Source organism: Typha angustifolia, chromosome 15, assembly GCF_048772165.1.
Source record: "Typha angustifolia cultivar Huaian chromosome 15, ASM4877216v1, whole genome shotgun sequence".
Classification (NCBI taxonomy): Eukaryota; Viridiplantae; Streptophyta; class Magnoliopsida; order Poales; family Typhaceae; genus Typha; species Typha angustifolia.
In genome coordinates, this window is record NC_133253.1 from 2,580,488 (window position 1) to 2,605,286 (window position 24,799).

The 24,799-nt window shown below is 39.5% G+C and overlaps 7 protein-coding genes across 9 annotated transcripts; 3 read left to right on the forward strand and 4 right to left on the reverse strand.

Annotated features, from left to right (window-relative positions):
- Nucleotides 1–17: 17 nt before the first annotated feature.
- On the forward strand, nt 18–2,174 carry LOC140777221 (CASP-like protein 2B1). Its single transcript, XM_073121182.1, has 3 exons — nt 18–394; nt 544–676; nt 1,764–2,174. Exons 1-3 carry the CDS (start codon nt 171–173, stop codon nt 2,013–2,015), a joined length of 609 nt encoding a protein of 202 aa, XP_072977283.1. The 5' UTR covers nt 18–170; the 3' UTR covers nt 2,016–2,174.
- A 388-nt stretch (nt 2,175–2,562) lies between these two features.
- Nucleotides 2,563–5,799, forward strand: LOC140777225 (uncharacterized). The gene is made up of 3 exons (XM_073121185.1): nt 2,563–2,723; nt 3,106–3,262; nt 5,385–5,799. Exons 1-3 carry the CDS (start codon nt 2,721–2,723, stop codon nt 5,429–5,431), a joined length of 207 nt encoding a protein of 68 aa, XP_072977286.1. The 5' UTR covers nt 2,563–2,720; the 3' UTR covers nt 5,432–5,799.
- A 485-nt stretch (nt 5,800–6,284) lies between these two features.
- Nucleotides 6,285–7,208, reverse strand: LOC140778218 (F-box protein SNE). The gene has a single exon (XM_073122824.1). The coding sequence runs from the start codon at nt 7,001–7,003 to the stop codon at nt 6,551–6,553; it is 453 nt and encodes a 150-aa protein (XP_072978925.1). The 5' UTR covers nt 7,004–7,208; the 3' UTR covers nt 6,285–6,550.
- Nucleotides 7,209–12,819: 5,611 nt separating this feature from the next.
- On the reverse strand, nt 12,820–15,552 carry LOC140778214 (uncharacterized). Of its 2 annotated transcripts, none has more exons than XR_012107164.1 (2): nt 15,366–15,552; nt 12,820–13,471 (listed from the first exon to the last, which is right to left on the reverse strand). XR_012107164.1 is itself a non-coding variant. In XM_073122819.1 (2 exons), the coding sequence occupies exon 1, from the start codon at nt 14,975–14,977 to the stop codon at nt 14,192–14,194; it is 786 nt and encodes a 261-aa protein (XP_072978920.1). In that variant the 5' UTR covers nt 14,978–15,552; the 3' UTR covers nt 12,820–13,471; nt 13,932–14,191. The 2 variants fall into 2 exon arrangements, 1 of the variants encoding a protein (XP_072978920.1); XM_073122819.1 differs by having other exon boundaries at nt 13,932–15,552.
- A 478-nt stretch (nt 15,553–16,030) lies between these two features.
- Nucleotides 16,031–17,193, reverse strand: LOC140778212 (probable serine acetyltransferase 4). The gene has a single exon (XM_073122817.1). The coding sequence runs from the start codon at nt 17,111–17,113 to the stop codon at nt 16,223–16,225; it is 891 nt and encodes a 296-aa protein (XP_072978918.1). The 5' UTR covers nt 17,114–17,193; the 3' UTR covers nt 16,031–16,222.
- A 996-nt stretch (nt 17,194–18,189) lies between these two features.
- On the reverse strand, nt 18,190–21,084 carry LOC140778211 (putative uncharacterized protein YDL057W). Of its 2 annotated transcripts, XR_012107163.1 has the most exons (4): nt 20,844–21,084; nt 20,698–20,763; nt 18,777–19,750; nt 18,191–18,615 (listed from the first exon to the last, which is right to left on the reverse strand). XR_012107163.1 is itself a non-coding variant. In XM_073122815.1 (3 exons), the coding sequence occupies exons 1-3, from the start codon at nt 21,033–21,035 to the stop codon at nt 18,914–18,916; spliced, it is 1,095 nt and encodes a 364-aa protein (XP_072978916.1). In that variant the 5' UTR covers nt 21,036–21,084; the 3' UTR covers nt 18,190–18,913. The 2 variants fall into 2 exon arrangements, 1 of the variants encoding a protein (XP_072978916.1); XM_073122815.1 differs by having other exon boundaries at nt 18,190–19,750.
- Nucleotides 21,085–21,243: 159 nt separating this feature from the next.
- On the forward strand, nt 21,244–24,623 carry LOC140778204 (plant-specific TFIIB-related protein 1). Its single transcript, XM_073122805.1, has 3 exons — nt 21,244–21,887; nt 23,336–23,494; nt 23,568–24,623. Exons 1-3 carry the CDS (start codon nt 21,279–21,281, stop codon nt 24,426–24,428), a joined length of 1,629 nt encoding a protein of 542 aa, XP_072978906.1. The 5' UTR covers nt 21,244–21,278; the 3' UTR covers nt 24,429–24,623.
- Nucleotides 24,624–24,799: the final 176 nt, after the last annotated feature.

Sequence of the window (24,799 nt, forward strand, 5' to 3'; positions counted from 1 at the left end):
CTCTCAGCTATTGAGCAGTAGCAAGGCAGTGTTTTTTTTTTTTTGAATGTATGTTTTAGTAGCAAGGCAGTGTTGAAAGAGTTGGTGGGTTTTGATTGTTTTGGGGTATTACTCTTGTTAGCTTCGTTGCCTTGTGCGCTCGCTTGGGTTGGTGTTAGATTTTTGAGAAGATGAGGCCAGGGGTTGGGATTAGCCCTGGGAATGTGCCTGCGTACTATGGTGGTGGGATGCTGAAGAAGTTGGAGAGGAGGGTGAAGGTCGCCGAGGTGGTTCTGAGATGCGTGGTATGTGGTCTTGGAGTGCTTGCTGCTGCTCTGGTGGGCTCAGATACTCAGGTCAGGGAGTTCTTCTCATTGGAAAAGAAGGCCAAGTTCACAGACATGAAGGCTTTGATGTAAGCCCATGGAATCCTCTCTCCATCTTTCTCTCTCAAGGACTAGTTTGGTGGTTTTGGTGGAGCTCTGATACTAGATGATGTTTTTTTTTTCCTTTATAATATTGATTGTGATGTTAGCTTTATTAATATACATTAGTGGGTTGCAGCTTTCTCTTAGTAGCAAATGCTATGGCTGCATTTTATAGTCTGGTCCAAGGGGTAAGGTGTGTGGTGAGCATGATTAGAGGGAATACACTCTGCAACAAGGCCTTAGCCTGGGTTATCTTCTCTTGTGATCAGGTATGATGAGATGAACATTCTCAACATCTTCTACATATGGTAATGCTTGTATACCCTTGCTTCCATTTCATAAGGATAGTGTGCTGGAAAATCAAGATAGAACACTCTTAATTCATTTTGGTTCATGATAGAGACCTGCAGCCAGAATTTGCCTGGACTTTCAGCTTAAATGAAGGATGATTGATATGATGCCTTAATCAATTATACTAGAAATAAATGTTAACGTTATCATAATTTGATCACAGATGGGATATTATTGGTTATGATAGGTTTGGAGTTTTAAAGAGTACTATATATATCGGTGGTTTTTGGAGGATCTGTCATGTGTGGTTTAGGAGGACATACCACAGATTGAGCTGCATTTAAATATTGTAAGATACCAACAACCTGAATAATTCCAAAGTTAGATAGAGGACTGCCATTGTGGGATCTGGTTTAGTGGTGAAAAAATAATTACTTATATTCATGTAGATCATTTGCACATTCTGCAGTAAGATTTCCTGAACTTGTACTAACAGTTCTAGAGCAATTTATTTATTTGTCACACTAGTGGTTTATGACAATAACCTACTACAATTTCTATTGAACCATTATAAGTGCTGTAAATTATTAGAAACAATCAAGCCATTTGCATTAGCGACATCATGGTATTAGGTTAGGACTTAGGAGATTGTTCTTTACTACTCTGTCTGGAGTTCCCTGCAATGCATGAACCATTTTTGGAAGATTTTGCAAAATCAGATATTTTAGTGTCCTAAAGATCAATGATAGCTTGTAAAGGGTTTCAGGCCCTTGAGGGTCCTGACCAAATCTTCCGCAAAGTTTAAGCCAAATGTTGATCCTCTTTCCACCAATGTTGGGCAGGTTGACGGTCATATAACTGTACTCCTGAACATGAAATTAGTAGAGATATAGATGGGAGATACAAGCTATTCAGATGATAAGAATACACTAGTGAGATTATCTAAAATCCTCATTTTTGGGTGTAACAGAGAGAAAAATGGTGCCGTATTATTCCCTTCCATTTGGTTGCTACATCAACTTCTTATATCTTTTTTTGTATTTTGCCCCATGGTGCCTCTTTTAGGTAATGGCATACATAGCACTTGCAGCAGTGGCAGCAGCGGCACAATCGGCGGTGATCGGAGAATTTGGTCAGCCAGAGCTGCAGTGGATGAAGATATGCAACCTCTATGGGAAGTACTGCACCCAAATAGGGGAAGGTATTGCGAGTGCCTTCTTGGTTAGCCTTGGCATGGTCCTACTCTCTGGTCTCTCTGCCTTCAACCTATTCCGCTTATATGGGAAAAACAAAGCTAACAGCAATGGACGTTGGTAAACTGGCAGCTATATACATGGAGTAATGGGCTCTCTTTGAACAGTGGGAGAAAAATTTATACTCTGTAAATTTTCGTCATGCGTCATAGCTGCATGACATAATGTTGCAATGAGCTTGTGAAACTGGTGTATTTTGCTCTAAAAGATTTTTCAACTCCCATCACATGATCTCTCTGATCTGACAGTAGATTACGGACTGCCGAGAACTTTGTAGAAAGATCCTGTGGGTCGCCATAGATCCACTGTCCTCCAGAAGCTCCAAACCATGAGAGAGAGATTCTTAGTTCTTGAATGACGAGAATTTCTTCGTACTATTAAAGTGGGAAAAGTATCATATAAATTAACTTAGAGTTTAATAATTTATAGTGAAGTCGCCAAGTCAAAAGGCAATTTATGTGAAAATATTTTTCCTCTCACTTAGTCTTTTTTTTAGGGTTTTTTAGAATTTTCTTATGAGTAGCTTTTTGAAGTATATTTGACGCGTAAAAAGAATTAGTAGCTGACTTAAAATAGTCACAAAAAAAAATAACTCTCCCGTTTTCAACCCCACATATGTACACGACGGAATCCTATTCGGTTCCCTAATTGAAGGTATAATTTATATAGTAAAGGGCGTTTACTCTATACGGTCGGTCTTCTGGCGACGACAATCTGGATCTCTGCCTCCTCGCCCTCTCCCACCGGTCCCTTCTAGTTCTAAGAAACAATGGTAAGCATTTCATCTCTCGTTCGTAAAATTCCCTAATTCGTCAGGCCCGAATTCGAATTCGAATTCGAATTTGCCATCTTCTAAATCTTCCATCTGTTGTTCGTGCTGTGTGATTTGATGGAACAATCGTGATCTCTAGATCTCTCGATGTCTCGATTGTCTTATAGCGTCTTGATCTCGAGAAATCGTTGATGATATTGGATCGGTCTATGCTGTATAACTCCTGATGGTTCGATTTATATGACGGAGCCCTAGACGGCTAGGGCATGATTATGGTTAATGTTCTTTCTAGGACCTGAGTGGATTCTATGTAGCTGTTCGAATATGATCTTTTTTTGTCTTTTTCTTTTTCTTTTTTGAATGTGTTGACGATTCTTGGCAGACTACTTCGAGGCGTCTTGCTGACAGGAAAATTGCAAAGTTTCAGAAGAATATAACAAAGAGAGGACTTGTTCCTGAGACAACAGTGAAGAAAGGGAATGACTATCCCGTTGGGCCTATGGTGCTCGGATTTTTTGTTTTTGTGGTCATCGGATCATGTATGTTACCCTAATCCCATCTCCTATGCTTGCTGCGTCATCCTTCTAACTTGATTTTAGTTTTACATCTTACTTTTTCATCTTTTAACTTATCTAGACATTAACTTGATATATGGATTAGTTGACAAAAAAGCTTAAGCTATCATGTATGTTGTCCTAATTCCATCTCCTTTTATGTGTGGCCCTTAATGCCGCAAGTGGATAGATGAAAAATAATGAATTGTGTGACCATCTAGAAAAACCATTAGGTAATGTGATACTATAACCTCTGGGAAAATTAATGATGATATCATATATTAGATCACCGGTTGATCCAAAAGTTTAAATGATTAGGTAATGGATCAACAATGTATATTATGTCTTTAAATTATTTATTTGTTCCTAGTTGAGGAGGTTTAAAGTACCTAAGATTTGGGGCTTTAAAAGGGTTTAATCTCTATTTTGTCTTCTATTCTATTATTCATCATGCTTTTAACTTCTGAAATTAATATCTACCTATGGGTATTTCTTAAAAAGAAAAAAGAAACCATGTATGATGTAATGTGATTCTTTTGTTAATTGAAGGTAAATGTAATATGATGAGAAATTATACTTTAGGTGGTTGCTGTTTTTGTTTGATCTACCAATATATCTGCATATATTTTCCTTAATTTTATTTTCTTTCATAGGATGCTTGATGAAGTAGATGTTTTCTTTTCTTATTATTTTATGTTATGTTATCTGAATTACTTCAGTGTATTCATTTACCCTGAAGCGCCTGTATTGGCATGAGTTTGTGACCTACACATAGGACACAAATGACACCCAATACCTCTGCCTGATTAAGGAGCATTGAGGTCAAAATCTCTTTATGCTAGATGGCTAGATGAGTTTTGGATTTTTGGCGACTCTTATATCTCGTGCTAACAAAATGTTCTGATTCTTATGTCCCTGCACAAATTGCCCTTTCACAGTTGCATTGCCATTTGATTCAGATTTCAGACAAGGTCTCTTTTATTCTTTCTAGATCTTGAATCTCCATTCATCTGTGTAGTTGGTATGTTGTTGATAGTACTTATGCCTCTGATTTTCATTACTTTCCCATAGGAATATCTTGACATCGTTTTCCTTCAGGATCTTATGCATGGTCTGATTGCGGACTAGCTAAGGTGTCTTTGCTTGGACCATCTTGGTCTCTGCCAGTCAGGCATTTTATGGAAAATTGAGTGCCTGGAACTTTAGGATAAGCATCACCTATTTTAAGGGCTGATATTGCCTAGCCAACTGTTTGGAAAGCTTGACATTTGTCATAGTTATAATTAATAATCATCTCTTGGGAAAATAATCATCTCTTGGGAAAATAAGAGCTAAATGATTATGGATAATGAAAAATAACCAAAGATTATCATTAAAGATGAGGATGATATTGCGTCCATGTAATGAGATCTGCTAGAAATTATAAACCTAACACATTTGTCACTTAATAATGATGTAATCTGTCATTTCGACGGTTACTCTCTCTAAAGTATTGGCTTTGGGCTAACAGATTGATAATGTATAAGATGGCACTACTGTTATATTTTGTTAGTCATACATTTTGGCTTTTATCATCTAATGATTATTTATGTGGAAAATCTGATAGGCTGACGAGTAGCTCTTTCCAAATAGGTCGAGTAGCTCTTTGATTTCTGCAACACAAAGGCTAATATGGCCCTTTCTACCTTGGTAAATAAGAGCCACGTCATGAGACCAGGAAGATGAAGCCAATTAATATGGTAAAGATGAGGATGAGATAGTTCTGTTGTAATGATATTTCGGAAAAACTACAAACCTAGGGTGTTTATCATAACATTATCCTTATAGGATACTGTCTTTACATTAACAACGTTCATGTAATTAGTAAATTTATTTGCAGCCACTTATAATTCCCCAGCATGAAGCCATTGGCATCTTGAAGTGGCACGATCGATCTATAGTAGTTGCAAATCTTACAGAAATCAAATATAATTGAACTTAAATACAAGTGAAAAGCCTCCTGTCCTCAGTCAATTATAAGTGAAGATACTTTGATCCTATATATGTTATTGTAATCTGTTCATTTACACTTAAAATAACATTCTATATTTTGCTTGTTGGTTTGCAGCTTTATTTCAGATAATTAGGACGGCCACAAGTGGTGGGATGGCGTAGTGGCAAATGGAAAGTAAATTGTTTTTCAAGTGTCTGGCAGATTGTTTGAGTTCTCACCTACCACAAGAAAAATGCAGTTTGGGACAGGGTTTATAAAGATCTGTAATCTAATCTGTTCCTTCTGACATTACTTCTGAGTCATATGGTACTCTAAAGTGTTTTCTACTGTAATACCCAAATATGTTGCTGTCAGTCAGTCTCTCTATTTTTATTTTTTTCTAATTTCCAGTGTGTTATGAATGCTTTTATCCGAGTTATCGTTTCCGTAATCAGCTAGTTTATTTTGGGCCTAGTTTAACTGTATCCAGATGTATGAATATATTCAGAAGTTTAAGCTCTCTATGAATGAAAAGGAAATATTGGTCGAATTAATTCAGCCCAATTGAGAATATTTAGCAAGATGCTGATTCTGAGGATGCCCATATAAGGATATATGCATATATATATATATATATATATTATATATATGTGGTATCCTAATACCTTTATATTCCCATAATGGAAGGCCTGTATTGCAAGTAGACAGAAAATACTGAGCTGATAGGATACTTCGAATTTAGATAATAGTTTGTTCGGAGCTCTCTTGAAATGGACCAGGTCTTGGATTCGGACAAGAAAACTTCGTGAGAACGTAGATTTGAGCAGATTCCTGCGTCTGGACCACATCTTCTGGTCAAGTTAGTTGGCCGTAGTAACTGTCATATGCCAACTTTGGACTCGATAAAACAATAACTATAATATCCATGGACTAGAATAAGAGAATTGTTCAAATAATTCATAAAATTTTACTCGCATTGATAAACAAGTCAGTGATGAAACAATAGAACCATTTTAACCTCAAAATGCTCGTGATAAAAAAGAAGAAGAAGATCAAAATAAAAGAAATGCGATCCGCAACTATTAGACAAAAGGCATGGACAAAATCTCATCCATTATTTATAAACCGAATAAAGAAAATTACAACTATCCAATAAACAAAAAATTAAAAAATATTTCTTCTTTTTTCCTCTTACGATTTATAAACTCATACTAATACCCACTAAACCTTCCAGCTAATCAATCATCCAAGTTCTGGAACAAGCAGACTTGCCGGCGTGGCATCCGATCCAACGGCGAGGATTACGACACGTTGACAGGCTTGCAAAGGAAGAGCAGCGACGCGGGCCGCTCCCTCCCCCCGAGCCGCTCATAGCAATCGATGGAGAAGAGCGAGAGCGAGAGGGAGAGCGAGAGTGACACGTGTGCCCGGTCGGCCTCCGTCCCTGTCCACCCGGACCGGCCGAGGCGGTCCAGCGCCGGCCCGACGCAGAGCCGATAGAGCCGCCGGTACCCTCCCAAGGCCGCGACCACCGACCGGGTCCCGGGCCCACCCGCCCCTCCCGCCACGTGCCGGTCGCAGAGCGCCTCCCATACGGTGTCCCTGCGGCACACCGTGGTCCACAGCCGGCACACGCAGGCCGCCACCCCGAGCGATCGGCCATCGAGTCGACTAAGTATCTCGACCAGCAGGTCCACGTTGTCGTTTATGTTGAACCCCCGGAGCGACCTCTCACGTTCCTCCTCATCATCCATGGCAAGGACTAACGAAAGGGAGTCGGAAGAGATAGAGAAATAAATAACGAGAAGAAGAAGAAGAAGAAGAAGAAGAAGAAGATAGATAGAAGGGTATTTGAGGAATTGGGAATTGACTCCTAGTTTCCTAATTCCTAGTGCTAGTAGCAGCCTATAGGGGGTGGTGAGAGGTGAGGGAGGGGTATCTCGAAGACGAAGAGATGGGGCCAACCAAGAAGGGCCAAGAGCTTGGAGATGCGTTACATGTAAGTGCATTTATTTCTTTGCGTGCCTCGGAAATCTAAAACAATATAATAATAATAATAATAACAATAATGCCTCAGAGAGATTAAAATGAACTTTTGGCTCTTTTTTCGGTTGTGGAGCTGATGCTCATTATTATTATTCTCATTCGTAATAATCGTATTACCCCCTAATGATAATTATTGATTTAAGATTCATGCCACGCATTAACCCTAATCGTTTAGTTAAAATTGCAGCCCAACGGCTATATATATATATATATATTATCTATATATCTATAGTGAGATTAAATAGTTTTTAAAGCTCATGGGTTTGTAAAAGATAGGATATACAGAAATGCTTGTAAGCTTATTGACATCATCATCAGATATGTTGCACTTGATTCCTAGGTCGATCCCATCCAAGGACTTGGGTTTTCTGGTATCCTGACACCACTTGCAGACTTTAATCTGCAAAGACACACTAGCATTTATTCCCTTCACGCCAGTGTGAAGCTCCCATATCAATAGAGGGCCATCTATCTATCTAATTTCTCTTCTTCCTCATAATGATATATGTCTCTTCTTCCTGACCACATAATGCATCTCATAAGAAGAGGGGGGGGGGGGGGGTGGGGAGAGGGGCCTTTGCATTAATTAGAGTTTGGAAAGTTAGCCTTCCAGTAGAGGGTAATAATGTACGAGAGTGCTTAAGTTAGGAGGATTCAATGTATTTACTCTCACGGCAAGTTTCCAAGGAAATGCATGATGGCATCCTATGATGCTGTATTTGAAAGTACGAGCTGCATTATTGAACGAGAATCTCACCGCTAATGGATCTTTCTCTTTTCCTTTCTTTTCCTTTCTTTTCTCAAGAGGTGAGCGCGAATGTCAAAGCACAATCGGCAATGGTGCAATTTTGTCTACACAATGGGATCAGATTTTTCCGATCATTACATTTAGATGATTGTGTCCAAAAGAAAGAAAAATAGAGAGTTTTTAATAGAAATAGATCACAAGGAGATTACTGTCGATGCAAATGTTTGGATTTAAACAGCTCGTTTTCGCATCTTGTTCACTTGTGAAATAATATAGAAACATTTTATTTTGATCGAAGTTTTTTTATATTAATACAGTAAGTAAATAATCACGTAAATATTTTTGTCAATTATTATTTTACCTTTCAAAAACATCACTTTAATTAATTATCATTTCAATAATTATCTTTTTTTCCCCTATTATCTCCAGGACACTCATTCAGTCATACGTCAATCATAAAATATATTTTAGTTATTTACTAAACTATAATTTTAGTTTTATATCACATTAAGTATAATTGTTACACACTATACTAATTAACAAATAAACACAATAATAATCTATAATAAAATAAACTCTATCATATAAGCATTTACACTACAGTGTCAGTTCACTTATGGAATAAGAACATCACTAATATGAATATTCTAACTTATTATACTAGCATAAGAGAGTATATACATGTATAATTTTTTTAATATTTAGTTGTGTACTAATATAATGGATAATAATTATGCTCGATATAATATAAAGTAAAATGATATTTTGTTAAATGATTAAAACATAATTTATAATGATATTTTATTTCTCATCAAACGAATGGCATCTTCTTCTGGAAATGCTAGCTATTCTTAGCAGAGCAGCAGCTTATAGACCACCTGAAAAGGAATATTTATTATTCGATCCATATCCTAACACAAGAAGGCCAATAGGGGCAATATATTTTTTTTTCAAAAATTTCTGATCTCTAGTGGACCTCTCAATAGGATTCGAACCCAGATGAAGTTCTGACCATCTGTTAAAGAAAAAAGAACGAATTGATCTTGTAGGATTCCTAAGAAATTTAGACACGGCCCAGACTCCTATGGGAGGCGACGGTGGGGAATTTTTCGCAATGGGCGAAAGCCTGACGGAGCAATGCCGTGTGGAGGTAGAAGGTCCACGAGTCCCCATATTGGTTTTTTTTTTTCCTTCACTTCACTCAAATGACGAGTTTGTGCCTTTTCTCGTCCCTCAAATCAGAGCTAACTTTTCTCACTCGAGATGACGACTCCCTGTGGAATCGTCGTGAAATGGAGCATAGGAGTATCGGATACGAGATTCAATGTTTCGCGGTCGGCGTGGCAATAGGCTTCGCTTCGTAGACAAATTTCCCGACCGTTGTAAAGACTTTGCGAGAATAGTCAAGGGTGATGCAGGGATGCAATTCGTCGAGCTAGGGCAAACAACGAAAGAGCAAAAAGAAGTCAAAGAATTAAATAGTACTATACTAATATAGACATAAATAATTATTTAGTTATTATTCTGATATATGGAGATTTATATTATTATTATTCTATAAGCGAATAGGAGCTAATGAACAATACACTAATCTTTCTAATCTTCTATTAATGAGAGAGATAGTAATATTATCTTTGCCCCTTATGATAATAGATTCGATGCAAAGAGTTGAAAATGAGTGATTAACCAAAATAGTTATATTCTAAATTTTCTTTTACGAAAATAGACTCCATCTTAAACTTATTATTAAAAGGAGTTTTACGTTTTTACATAATCGTTGATCACTAAAAAATGTTAAAGTTTTGAGTATTTTGTTTGTAAAAATTTGTTTAAATTAGTTTTTGAGAGGCTTAACTTTAAATATTACTTTTATATTAAAAATGCTTTTAATGAGTTTAATATTTTTTATAATGATGCAATAAATTAGGTTGTTTTTTTTAATAATAAGTTTGAGTATGAGGGATGGTATATATGAATAAATAAAGTTTGAAATACTACTAGTTTAGTCAAAAACTCTTTGAGAAGTGGTAGTTGGGTTCTCCTATTGGCTGGACTCCGCCTAATTATAGTTGGGTTAAGCTTAACTGTAATGGCTGTGTGCAATTGGTCAGTAGAGATGGAGGACTTTGGATATTCAGAGATTCTTACTATGACATTTTATTGACAATTGGAAAGCTGGTAAGATGCAATAGTGCTATCATGGTAGAAGCTTAGGCTTTAAGAGTTTGATACAAACTAGGAGTCTAAGCATTCAAAATCTCCATATCGAAACCTATTCGAAGATTCTGATCATCTGCATAAAAATTAGTACGAATTCTTAGACCTTATGAAACTCGATAGTACATATCAGGAACTTGCTATTAGCTTTTGGCAATACAATCATCAAACACAATTACAGAGATACTAACATTCACGATCAATGTTTGCTAATTTTTTTATGAAGAGGCTTAAACTTTATAGGGTTCATTTCAATTTTGTGTAAAAATATCATTAGCAGGCGAGTAAGCTGGTTGTAAGTTTTTATAAAAAGGTGGGGGCCAGGGTAGCTAGCAAATTGCCTTGAATTGAGGTGATGATGGGCTTGGTGTTTTGTCTCTCTTGGAGTGCTTGTCGGTTGGATCCTTTTGCCTGCCTCCCTTACTCCCGATTCCAAGCGACGTACGCCTCTCGGCCCGCCCCACACGGAATTCGTTCTATGCGTCACGGCTGCAAAACTCCAAGAGGAACTGCAAACAAGAAGAGGGGAATGCGAATATGGGATTGGTGAGGGTCTGAGGGACAGAGAGGACAACCAGAAGACAAACGAGAGGTGGTATGAGTTATGATTAACATTGCCTTTCCATCCTTCACCAAGGAGAAAGCTTTGAACCTCCTGCTCTAATTATGGAGTGTTTATATAGAATGAATTTTCTTCTTCTTTTTTTTCAAAAAAAATAAAGTTGTCTCTAGCGGTTGTTAGATGAAAATTAATTAAATAAATAAGATAAATAATAAAATACTCTTTATAATAAGGTATGAACGAAAACAAGAGAGGCACAATTGCTGTCAGCCGCTCGGTTTCATTCTCACCGGATATAAAAAAAAACTCGACAGTTCATACAATAGTCAAATAATGCCTTACACTCAGCAACTAATCTCTTAATCCTCTGAGATCATCAGATCTCGTCCATCATGAATTCATGATAACTACCTCGAGCGAATCAAACCTCACCTCAACCCTGTTATGACCCGTTGAGTGGAACTTTTCTGGGTTATGTAATATAAAATTCTGCAGACATGTACTGGGAAAGATAGAGCTAAATGTGATTTCTTACTAAGTTTTAACTTTTAGTTGGAATGATGTGGAAATCAATCAAGTATCCATCTCCAGTAATTTCCTACATTAGGAGGTGAAGTTGAGACGAAGCTTCCCATCCAATGCTAAAGGCCACACCAGTTTTATTGATGTGATGTTGTTTTTGGAAAAAGAAAATTGTTGATGTGATGTCAGATTAAATTTTAGGAAAAGTTTGAAATCGGAGCTGAACACTAGGCTTGTCAAATCTTTTCACAGAAAGAAAAAGAAATCTGTGGTCGTGGAGAATTAAGAAGAAGAATAGAGGAATAAATTACTGAGGGAGAATGTATTGATATCTAATCTACTCCTGTGGTCAACTGATAAATCTCGATTCTGGACAAACTGTTTTTGATCAAATTGTTCTAACCTTTTTCTGATTAAGAAAAAAAAAGAAGAAGTATAGACCCTGAGGACCATCAGTAAACTAGGTTAACATCCCTTTTGGAACTCAGATGAACTTTTCAGAGATTCCTCCTTTCACAAGGAGAGGAAGAGAGAGGTCCAAAACCTCACGTGATGTCTCCTCGCCCCCAAGAATCACTGCCGGAGAGAATTAATTAACCTAATCGAACATCAAGTCAAACAGACAGGCACTTAAATAAACAACATTGTACTCCTCTTTAATCCATCAGCAAATCCAACAGAAAGGCCACAAGACCAATCTTGGACTTCTCGCCATCCATGCTATCCCTTCTACTAAGGTCAAGATGGCAGAGCTCCCCAACCTTCCAATTCTTGGGCAAAACGAGTCCTTTCTCTTACACATGTGCATAGAAATCACAAGAGAACAAGGAGAGAAGAAAACAAACATAGAGATGGAGAAGAGCACCGAGTAGGGATGGACTCTTATGAACGGTCTCTTGCTAGGATGCTACAACACGAGGAGAGGAACACAAAGAAAAGAAGGAAAAGAAGGAAAAAAGAAAAAGAAAAGAAAAGAAAAGGTGAGGGATGGCATCCAAGAAACCCCAACCACTCTCTTAGAAGAGAGCTCTTGGGAACTTTCAACTATTTGAGTGAGTAATTTAGCTGAGAGAAGGGGGCAGTATGTGCTTGAACTGGAGCAATTTGGCTCGGAGTTCTAGGCGATTTTGCGTGTCCTATTTGTAGTCATCTTCTGAGTTGTGAGGAGGGGGTTTGGTTTGGTTTGGTTGGCTTGTACTTTGGTATAGGGTCTCCTTGGCCTTTTGTTTGGGATTCAACACGTAAAGCTCACCATAAAAGTCCTTTTAAGACGATGTTGGGTAAAGTGAGACCTGTTGCTAAGGATGGGATAATGTTCATAGGCCCAGGTCCAGCCCGGCCTAGTAATTCATTTCAATCTTGTGGACTTTGGTTATTACTTTCATGTGAGACATAAGAGTAGTTCCAAATGCTACATTCTCGCCTTCGCCTTCAGTATTAAGTATTTAAGTGAAAATTTAATAGTGTCCCACGGTTAAATTATATCTCGAATTTAAAGATTGAAAGTCTTATACAACATAAGTACCATTAGAGCACTATCCTATTCACGCTTTGAAGCTTTACCGCGCCAAGACATCCAGAAACTTAGCATCTTCAAAGATCCCAATGTACAATAAATTTGGTTATACAAATATGACATGACAGAGTAGTTCAAAACACTAATTCCTCGGCTTTAAAACAGATCATTGTACGGGCAGGGATGAATATTAGCAAACAAGATTTACCACCTGAGACATGAAACAGCCAATCCAGAAAGTTAGCAATCTGCCATTTTCACCATAATTCGGCTACGGGGAAGTGCTAGAGATCCAAGATGGAAACATTAGGGACTCTCTCCTTAGAAGTTTGAGGAGGAGATGTTCTGCCGTGCATATGCACAACCCTTCTGGGCGAATTCCTGTCTCTTGATTTGCAAGTCAGGGGACACAAAGAAGAGTTATCTACACTATCCGATTCCATTGGCTCGAAAAATTTCTTCCTGAGTTTGCCACATAAACGAAAAGAAACCCAAATTAGTTATATAGTGAGCATCCACCTCCCTTAGATATTCATTCAAATTATGTAGCTGGAATCTCTTCTGGTAGTTGCAGAAGATGCCGTCAGATATGCTCATAGGAATCTGTTATACTGCATAGCATAAAGATGACAAGTGAGAGTCTTCTAAGTAACATTAACAGCAATAACTGTACCACTGACGGAAAGCTAAAAGTTCTGAAGAGAAAGGTAAGTGATAATACATGGAACTCCATATGTGAAGTATTAGCTTTTGCAAATAATCTTGTGAAAAACTATTACAAAAAGTTTTGCATCAAATAAAGAAACCACAAGATAAGTTATCGACCGACTTCTTAACATAAGGGGGCTCTTTGATAATAAAAGAGCTCACCCCTTCCTAAATGTGAGCTATAGCTATAACACATGCCCTGCAATATTTGATATTACTCCATGGCAAAGAAAAGGAGGGATAAGTGAAAAGAGCAGGTAAGGAATAGAATCCAAGGAAAACCAGAAATCACCAACAATTTCTCATACGCAATCATAGTACAAGAACAATATATATATATCAACTGTGTAAAAAATCTCTAACTTGGCATCGCAGGAGACATCCTTCTCTCCAAAACCTTAACAGGAGACATCCTTCTCTCCATCATTTCTCTCAGTACTTCTGTTGCTCCTTCAAAGTCCTGATTCCTGCAGAAAGTTGATATCAACAGCTTATATGTTTCATGATTCGCAAGAAACCCGCTTTTCTTCATTGCCTTGTAAAATTTGAAATGCACATTCAGAATTCTGCCTTTTGCACTGCCCATTAATAAGAGCAGCAATAGTTGATCCATTCGCAGCAACCTATGCTTTGTCAAGCTCCTTCACCAGATAGGCAGCCTTCTTTGTCTTTCCTTCATTGCAGAGCCCTAATATAAGAGCATTATAAGTCACGATATCAACCTCCGCTCCGTTCTTTACCATCTCCTCAAAGAGCCTAGAACCCATCTCACTATTGTTCGTCTGACTATAACCATTGATCAAAGTATCGTATGTCACAGTGCTAGGACTAATTTCTGCTGCTTTCGTCTCACTGACAACCTTATTGGCCTCATGCAACTTCCCGTCCTTGCAAAACCCATTGATCAAGGTATTGTATGTTGTCACATTTGGCTCTAAGCCTTTACTTCGCATCGTATTCCTCAGCTTAACAGCAGCATTCACAAGACCATTCTTGCAGTGTGCCGCTATCAACGTATTAAAAGAAGACACAGTAGGACTAAAGCCAAGATTCTCCATTCTCCCGACCACATCCAAAGCCTTGTCTAAATTCCCCGACTCACAAAATGCGGACATGACCATGTTAAGAGTAAACACATTCGATGAGATCCGACACCGACGCATCTCACGGTGAAAAGCCAAAGCAACATCGTTCCGGCCAAAACAATCAAAGAGCTTGGACCACACAGAATGGATCAAATGGCTGTGGAAGACGGAGATAAAGTCAAAGTCTTGGCCTTTGGGATCTGGAAGAGTGTGGTGAGGGATTGGGAGAGAGGTGAAGGGATTTAGGGTTGGATTGGGCTTAGGGCTTTGATTGGAGGTGTTGATGGAGATGGACGAGAAATGGCAAAAGGCGGAAGCTTTCATTTGAAAGACGAAAACTCTTGTGACATCCCAGGGGGAAGAGGAAGAGGAGTTGGGTTTTTTTGCATATATATCCTTCAAAGATTTGTATTTACGTGCACTTAGCCCTTGAAATTAGTGGAAGAACAATATACTTCTCTCATGCGAGGACGTAAAGACGAGGTAATGTCTGATTTCAAATTTCACAACGTATAGCATTTGAATCACCTGAATTGATATCGCTTTCCCTTTCTACAACTTTTTGCAAAGATACTTTGAATTTCCACAGAGAATTATTCAGCGTTACATTATTATATTTTTCATTTAGGCTAAAGAGGATAACTTTTAGTACGAGAGGGAATAGAACAATATACAGCAGTAAAGATGTGGTACTCGCTAAAGTCACACTCACTCGTCCGAGAGGGATGGATGCCGCAACCGGCACAGCGAAGAGATCGGAGAGGAGTTTTGAAGGGTTCAGACCGTTGGAGTCACCGGAGATGGAGATGGAGATGGAGATGGAGATGGGTTTTGCGCCCGCTGATGGAGAGGGATTTGAGAGAGACGAGGTCTGAGACTCTTGAGTTAGGGCCTAGGGGTGAGGCTTTATGTTAACGCCTCGAGTAGGCTAGGATTTTACATAATTATATATACGATCTGACTCCATATTAGTATATATATAGTAATTTAATAAAATTATAATTATATATGACTCGTTATTCCTTGAAAATTAAGTCTCATAAGTTCATAATAAATTACCCAATTACTCTGCCTTAATAAATTACTTAGGCATGCGTACGTCTTCAATACAAATAAAAAATTTATACATATTTGGGATCAAAAGAAGGACAGATAACTTCATGACTTTCTCATGTAAGATAAATTAATATGTAGAACTTTTACATATTAATATATTTAAATATATTTTTAGAGGGAGAGAGAGAGAGAGAGCGTAATATTTAATGTGTGATAGATAAAAGAGTTATGTAGTAATTAAATAAGATTTAACCACGCTTCTAGAACGAAGAGAAATGTTTGACGTTTTGTGAGGTCTGACTAAGACTGCCAAATAATGGAGCAATAATAGCAGAAATTATTGGAGGATTCCGAGACTAGCTTCCAATTAGTGATCCAAGTGTACAATTTTGACTGTTTACTAGATATAAATGTGAGACAGGATTTATTGATTCAATAATGCAAACAAATTGAGGAGCTCAGTAGTCATTGAACTCCATCACCGGAACTCCTACATCTATGAAATTAATCCAGTTACGAGTTTTGGCCCATGCTCTTCCCCACCAACCTCGCCGGGTTTCCGACCGCCGTCGTACTCGGCGGCACCTCCTTCAGCACCACTGCCCCGGCCCCGACCTTCGCCCCCCGACCAATCCTCACATTGCCAAGAATCTTCGTTCCCGCCCCGACGACCACCCCGTCCTCCACCTTCGGATGCCGGTCGCCGCTCTCCTTCCCCGTGCCCCCCAGCGTCACCCCGTGCAGGATCGACACGTCATCCCCCACCACCGCCGTCTCCCCGATTACCACCCCGGTCGCGTGGTCGAGCAGCAAGCCCTTCCCGATCTTCGCCGCCGGGTGGATGTCCACCGCGAACACCTCCGACGCCCGGCTCTGGAGTAACAACGCGGCAGCGGTGCGACCTTCGGTCCACAGCCGGTGCGCCGCGCGGTGCGTTTGAACTGCTAAGAATCCCTTGTAGTAGAGGAAGCAGTGCACCATCTTGGCGCACGCCGGGTCGCGGTCCCTCGCCGCACGGAGGTCGGCCCGCACCGCTCGTCGGATCTCGGGGTCCCTCGCGAACGTGGCAAACAAGACTTCTTCCAGAACTCTGCTTGGAATTACGTTGGAGATGCATAGTTTAGTAGCCAGATGAGCCGAGAGTGCGTGTTCAAGGCACTTGCGCGAAAGAATCTGGTGAAAATAGTAGTCCTGGAGGAATGGTTCTTTTATGATATCAGAGCGAGCTTCTTCTAATATTGTAGCCCACACTTCATCTACGACATCGACGTTATCGTCAGTCATATAGTCTGAGGAATGAATGCTGCAAACATCGGTAACGTAGACGGGGAAGGGATCGGCGGTGACCTTAGATCGGGTCCGATCGAAGGAGAGGCGGCTTAGGAAGGCTTTGCAGGTGGCCATTGTTCAGCAGTCTGCAGTGGGTTGAGCAGAGCAAGCTAAAACCGAGATAGAAAGGGAAGGAAAAGTTGGGTTAGGGATAAGTAATGAGCCGGCCCTCTATATACACGTTGGAGCGAATGATGGGGAGTTGGTGTAGCACATCCTCTGCAGCCGAGGATGCATGAGTGGCACTACTCGGCCAATCAAACGGTGCCAAGTAGCGACTGCACAGAATTAGATCCTAAACTAGTGAGAAATTTCGAAGAAGATGTTTCCATTTATTATATTTTTCATAATAAGACACTCCGTCGCTATTAGCGTGGACAAGGTACGAAACTTGGGAGAGGGGGAATCGTTTCTAAATTCTAAATCATCGGATCACTCGATCAGACGGTCTTAGTGACAACAATATAGACGCGGATGGAAGGATGGATGGCTGAGTGCGAGAGTGGGGCTAGACATTATCCACCTTAATGCTATTGTAAATGGGTCAAAGGTTCTCACGGATACCGATTGAATTAATTGTTCAGTTCTATTGGGAGTCGTTGGTGGCAGTTAGGATATTGATCACCTGTGGCAGTTTACTGTATCATAGGCCATCAAGGCCACCAAGGGATTGGTCAGGATGGCTTGGGGCACGATGGTCCCACTAAATGAACCAGTCTTATTATGGCAAAACAGGGAGCACAGTAAGAGAGAAGTCTACGGATCGACTCAGATGAGTGGTGACGTCTGGGATGACGAGACGCTAGAAATAATAATAATATGAAAGTATGTTTGACCGGAGAAAAAGGCCATCTTTGCTTGTATGACGATGGCTATGGAAGTCTACAGCTTGACCGAGTTCACATCCTTAATTTAAAGGAAAAGGAGATATATTTAGATATATATATATATATATAGAGAGAGAGAGAGAGAGAGAGAGAGAGAGAGAGAGAGAGAGAGAGAGAGAGAGAGATGCAAACTAGGCTGAGTTCAGTGCTGACAGATGGAATAGAATGAAGATACTTGTATGGGAAGGCATAGCATTCCTACTCACAGTCAATAGAAACAACCACATCAATTTAAATATACATCACAGCAAGTGAAATACTGAAATACTCTTCTTGCAACGCCCAAACACACAAGACCTGTCATCTTAACAAAATAATTCAGAACAGACCTTCGAGTATTCGAAAAGATGTGAATGTTAACTTACCAATGGTCAGCCACTGTTTTTTCTCTCCCCAGTTCTACACATGTTAAGAGAGAGCCTAGCATTTTTCCTCTTTTCTATTTGGATTTGAACAAAATCCCCCTAATTAACATGTTCCAAGAAATGAACATAAGAATCACCATTGCAGAACTTTTCCATTGATGAAGTTTACATCAAATGATCAAAATCAAAACTTAGACCTCCACATCCAACCCAGCAGGAAGGTTGCTTCGCATCAGTGAGTCATCATTTTGGCAGTAGGATACAATACATCAATCAGTGGCTCATGAGTCCGGATCTCAGAATGAATCTGGACACCCTTGAAAAGCTACAAAAAGTCAAAAGCAATTCTTAATCTAAGGAAAAGAAAACTTTTCCAGCATCCGGGATAAGCATTTATAAGAGAGAAAAGTTTCTATGTTGCATCAATAATCTGATCTTGGTTAAAATTAGATCATTCAATTTAATATTTACATAAAACATACCTACCTGAGAGAAAAAAATAAATTTAAAGAAGTTGATAATTTTGCTGCACAAGTATGATTCATCAAAGGTATACTGGTAACAAATATGAGCTCATGCCAAAATCGAATATCCCCTGGGTCACCCACTGTACCCTGGCATCCTTAAAAGGATCTAATAAATTCCAGGACAGTTTCAGCTAACTCAAACTGATGTGTCAGATACCTATGATCGGCCCCCGTTATAATGTGCAATCGGTGGCTGGTTATGAATTTAGCAAACTCAAGGGCATCTTTAGGTGGTACAATATCATCCTCAGAACCATGAATAGTCAAGACCCTACAGTTCTGATCAATTGACAGGCAAGCACCCTGCATATCAGTCTTCAGACGATCCATCAAACTTTCTTCAGTTACGCGGTAAATACATCTCCCCAATTTGTCTTTCACATCGATAAAGCCATATTGTTTAATCTTTTCCATATAATCCTTTCCTAGACGATCTCCAATGCCTCTCTCCAAATCAAAGCGACCAGATACATTAATAACAATAGAGATATCACGATACATGGAAGCATATAGAACGACCACATTTCCACCTTTACTATGCCCAACAATAGCCCTTGTCTGTCGGTTCTGCTTAGAAAAATATAACACTACAGCACGCAAGTCCTGAACCTCTTTCCAGTAATTACCATATTGAAATCTGCCTTCACTTTCTCCATTTCCAGAAAAATCAAAACAAAAAGTGCTGATTTTTTCAGAAGTTAGGGAATCAGCAAGGTTCAAAATGGTTCTGCTTTCCTTTGACGACCGAAATCCATGGCACAAGATTACAAGATCTGCAGAACCAGCTTCATGCAAAATGCCAGCAAGGTTCTCACCATAACTGTTTCTTATAACTATCTTCTGTTGGGATATACTGGTGACTCCATTAAGAGATGAATCTAACAATGTATCAGGCCTTTCAAGGGAGGCTTGTGAACCAACTCCAGGTAGTAACTGCAGGAGAAGACATACCAAGAGTTAAGGCGGAGAAATAATATTGTAAAAGAAGAAACAAATACTTCAATACCCTATTCTAATTCCCGACGTAAATCCTGCCGACAACATAGCCAATTTCTCTTCTTTTTTATATCCGGTACCAGTTTCTCGGTACTCTTTTATTACGAAATTTAAGAACTAGAAAGTCATTGAGAAGTAATTATGTATGCACATTCTCTTTTTTGAAACACATCTCTTTTCTCCTTTTGAATATAACAGATAAATATTCAATAAGAGATTAGAATCATATCTATCTAATTTGATTCAAAATGATAAGAGACTACTTCAAACATCTCCATCCAATCCACATAAATCTCTCTTGTCCTATGATATACTTAAAACCCGAATTAAAATCCTTTTTCTTTGAAACATATGATTCAAATATAGTATCCTGATTTAAAATCAATAGAAAGTTTAATTTAAATATGTTCACCTCTCTTAGTATTCAAAATATCCAAAATAACAACATTTCTTTAGCCGCTCTCTCTAACCAGTTTAGAAGGTAATTAGTACAATATCTCCTTTACACCCTTAGAGTCCATCAACTGCTCGATTTGTATTTCATACTAAACACCCACATGAAAAGGAGGGTATGGAAGAAGATCTTAACAAAAATAGCTTCTAACAGTGGCTGCACATTTGCCTATTGTAAATGTCATAATAAATCAACTAATGTGAGAGAGATCAAATAAATAAGCCAAGATGAGATCTGGGGAAACGCGATTATTGTGGCCTATGTGGTATAGAAATTTCTTTTGCATTACAACAATATTACAACATTGCAACAATAAATAACATCTTCAAATCATACAATATCTAGCATTCCAACATAGACATTCAAAACGACACAAGAATAAAAATTACACCGGATCACTCCAAAATAGTAATATTTGAGAATCGAATACCTTGTCAGGTTCATCATCTTCACCAGCAACAACAGACAGCATAGGAACCTCGGATTTCTCCTCTACCTAGAGAAAAGATAACTCCATTGATCATACTATCTCAACTAAAGCAAAAGGACATAGTAGCCATTCTAGTGACCACGTACCTCGAACACCGCCGGGCTCTCAAGTCCATTTAGGGTTTGCGGAGATCCCATGGTCTCGGGGGTGGCGAAGATCCCAGAAGAACACGAATACGAATACGAAAGCGAAGAGATGGAAAGTGAGGAGGAGGAGGGTTTGGGCTTGCGAAGAGGGAGAAGCGGGAGCGCTGCGGAGAGCAAGGAGGAGACGACCATGGCGAGGCGATATTGGAAGTTGCATATGGCGCTATCCGGTCGTATGGACGGTTGGGATTTTAACACGATTGTAGTCAAAAGCCCAGCCCATGAACCTTCTTGAAGACAGTGTTTTCGGATCGGCCCATATCGAGTTTTTTAAGCCCATGGCTCGACAATATTTGGGCTAAGCCGCTGATTGATCACTACTACAAGAAGTAGACTAGTGCTCGAGCAGCAGAGTACCTCCTCCCGACTCAATCGATGTGGGAAGTCCGGTGCCCCTACTGCTCCTCCACCCACGGCCGCTGCGCCGCCACGTCCTCCGGCCGCTCCGTCACCGAGTGCTGCTCCTGCGGCCGCGTCATTGAGGAGCGCCAAACCCACACCCACCCCCTCTTCCTCCTCCGTGCCATCGACAACCCCCTCCCCCTCGTCACCCCCGACCTCCATCCCAAAATCCTCGGCACCGACACTGACGCCGAAGCCGGCGACGAAGACCCCTTCCACCCAACCGGATTCATCACCGCCTTCTCCACCTGGTCCCTCGAGTCCACCCCCGTCTTCGCTCGCTCTTCCTCCTCCTTCTCCGGACACCTCGCCGAGCTCGAGCGCGCCCTCGATTGTAACTCTAATTCGTCCTCCACGGATTCGTCTGGGCCTCATGTTTCCGTGGACAATTTGAGGGCTTACCTCCAAATCCTCGATGTGGCGTCTATTCTAGGCTTGGACCACGACATCGCCGACCATGCCTTCGAGCTGTTTAAGGATTGCTCGTCTACTACTTGTCTGAGGAACCGGAGTGTTGAGGCACTCGCTACGGCGGCGCTCGTGCAGGCTATTCGCGAGGCGCAGGAGCCCAGGACTCTCCAGGTTTAGATCTTTCTGCTATTACCCATTTCCCGTTTGTCCGTTTTGTTATTAAATTGGGTCATTGGTTAAGTGTTTGATAATTTAGGACATGAGTTTGTAGCTATAGTTGCCTTCTATTGTGGGATATAACTTGTGTTGTTTTACACTGAAGCTTAATTTTGGGGATATAAAACTCCTTTGTCTTGCAAAGAGATTATTCATTTCTTGATGTTATCATATCATACTAAGTTATCGATCAGACAGGAAAATAAACACCTTATCATATTATGCTAGTACAATACAGAAGTTCAACGCAGCTCTTTACAGACATCATTTTTCTCTATTCCTGTGCTTTATTGTCTTCTTATAATTATGTGAAGAATCTTGAGAATCATAGTCATGCAAGCTTGTTTGCCAAAGTATGATAGATGAAAATAGTCAAGCCATTCAGTTAAATGCTGAGAACTTGGATTTGTAAGTCCTACGATATTTTTTCCTATTGATCTGTAGGCTTCAAGTTTAGTTTGGTAAATTTGGGTTTGGTTTTCTTATTCTCGTGAAAACTTCTATTTGGTGTCAATGATATAGGCATTTATCCTGCTGTCAGTTAATTTCAGAAAATAATCTAGAGAGAGGACTGTTCCTTGGCAGCCTTATGGATGTTTCAGATCAACAGGCGAAATTCTTGTATGCATACATTAGACATGAGAACTAGTTTATCTTGCCCAATTTAACTTCTAATGCAAGCTACCCTTACGATGCGGATAGTTCCTTCTATTAACGTCTTTAATGTAATATCTTATTTATGTTAAATATAATTTGTCAAAGGTTTAAATGGGAAACCTACTTGTTGACGGACAATGATCAAAGGAATCAAGTCCATTATGCTAGCATGCTATATTATTTTGCCTATAGCCATACAGAACACCTTTTACTATCTTCCTTAACAGTCATGACATGATTGAGACAGTTTTTTGACATACATGACAGTTACGACTACTGGTTTGTTAGCATATATGAGATCAACATTGTTTAAAGGAACCTTGCAGACCATGTTTTTGTATTGTTGGCCCTCTAGTCCACAAATTTCCATCCTTATCTCAATAGCACTGTTTCAATGAATGGGAGTGTTTCACAGAGTGCTTGAAATTTGAAATCTCTATATTTGCGACTACATCTTGTTATCTGTGTCTCTGCTAGTTATCCATCTCTTCAGTTATAGAAATGTACCTAAACAGCACACCACTACTTCAAAGTTTATGCTCCTTTAGTGTTAATATGTTTTCCCTCCGAGCAAGAAAATTGTTTGTAAGCTGAAGCATTTACTGCTTGAATTACTTCTGAACGGCAAATCTTGCTGCAAATTAATTGTAGCCACAAAGGCTTGTCAAAAGAAAAATAAAAAACCATGGCTACCAAGGCCCTCATATTTTCAAATGTTCACTCTCCTCCTTTTGCTATGTAACCAGGAAATCTCTACCGCAAGCAACCTTCCTCAGAAAGAGATTGGAAAGTACATCAAAATACTTGGTGAAGCTCTGAAACTAAGCCAACCGCTTAACAGCAATTCAATATCAGTTCACATGCCCAGATTTTGCACTCTCCTCCAGCTTAACAAATCTGCTCAGGTACAACCTATGTGAAAAATTACATTGGCTGGTATGAAACTCTTAGCATTTTTTGTTGGCATTAACTTCTTAGGAACTCGCTGCTCATATTGGAGAAGTGGTCATTAATAAGTGCTTTTGTACACGTCGGAATCCAATCAGCATATCTGCTGCTGCTATTTACCTGGCATGCCAACTGGAAGACAAGCGGAAAACTCAGGCTGAGATCTGCAAAGTGACAGGTCTAACAGAGGTTACCCTTCGTAAAGTGTATAAAGAATTACTGGAGAATTGGAATGATTTACTCCCACCTAATTATACTCCAGCTGTGCCTCCAGAGAGGGCTTTTCCCATGACAGCAATTACATCAGGACGTTCAGCTGCCAAGGTGGACTTGGTTGACTTGTTTCATTCTCAAAGATATCAGGACAAGGAAAAGCCTGCAGAAAGCATAAAACAAAGTAAGACTACTGATCTTCAGGAGAAGGATCATCTAGTTGTTGTTAAAGAAGAGGAAGAAAAGAAAGTTAACTCTCATGGCCGTTCTCCAACAAAATTTGATGATCGGGAACTGAATCAGACTGCGTTTTGGCAACCAAATCTTCTATTTGGAACATCTTCATCAAAAGCAGATCGAGAAAAGGACCAACTGGGTGATCAAGGGAGTAATCTAAATGAGATCAAATGCACAACATCTGAATCTGATTACAGAGTCGATAGGGACTTGATGATCAGTAATACTGATCATTTGATGGGTCAAGCAAAAGTGCTTTCATCTGCTAAAAGGTTCTCCAACCAGTGGCAGCTTACCGTGCCACCAGCTGCACCTGGGTCTTCATATGCTAGATTTGCCAAACAACAATTGGGTCTGGAGTTCACATCTGTACTTCAGGGGATTGGAAACCCAAGTGGAAGTGATGAAGCTGATGGTCACAGTAAGAAGGAAAAGCAGTAAAATTCTTGATACTTTGTTTATGTAGAAGCATTTTCTTGATGTTAAATCAGCTCAAGCTAACCTTAGTCAGGACTCAGAAACAATGAATTGCAAGAGGACAATTTTTTGTAAATTCCTGCTGTGTTAATTTTGCATTAAATACTTGTAATAATAGCTAGTGAGTGAAAGTTTATTGTTGTCTATATCTTGTTTCTGAACCCCTCCCTAAGCAAGCAACAGCTCTGCATGGCCCTATTAGTGAAAAGGTAAGTTCACCACTTTAAATGGAGTCTGTCTTTCTTCTCTGAGATTACATACTCCAACTTATGGTTAAAGGCATAATTCCCCTTGGTATAACCAACTTGATCACTGAAAGCACTTCGAGATTGGAA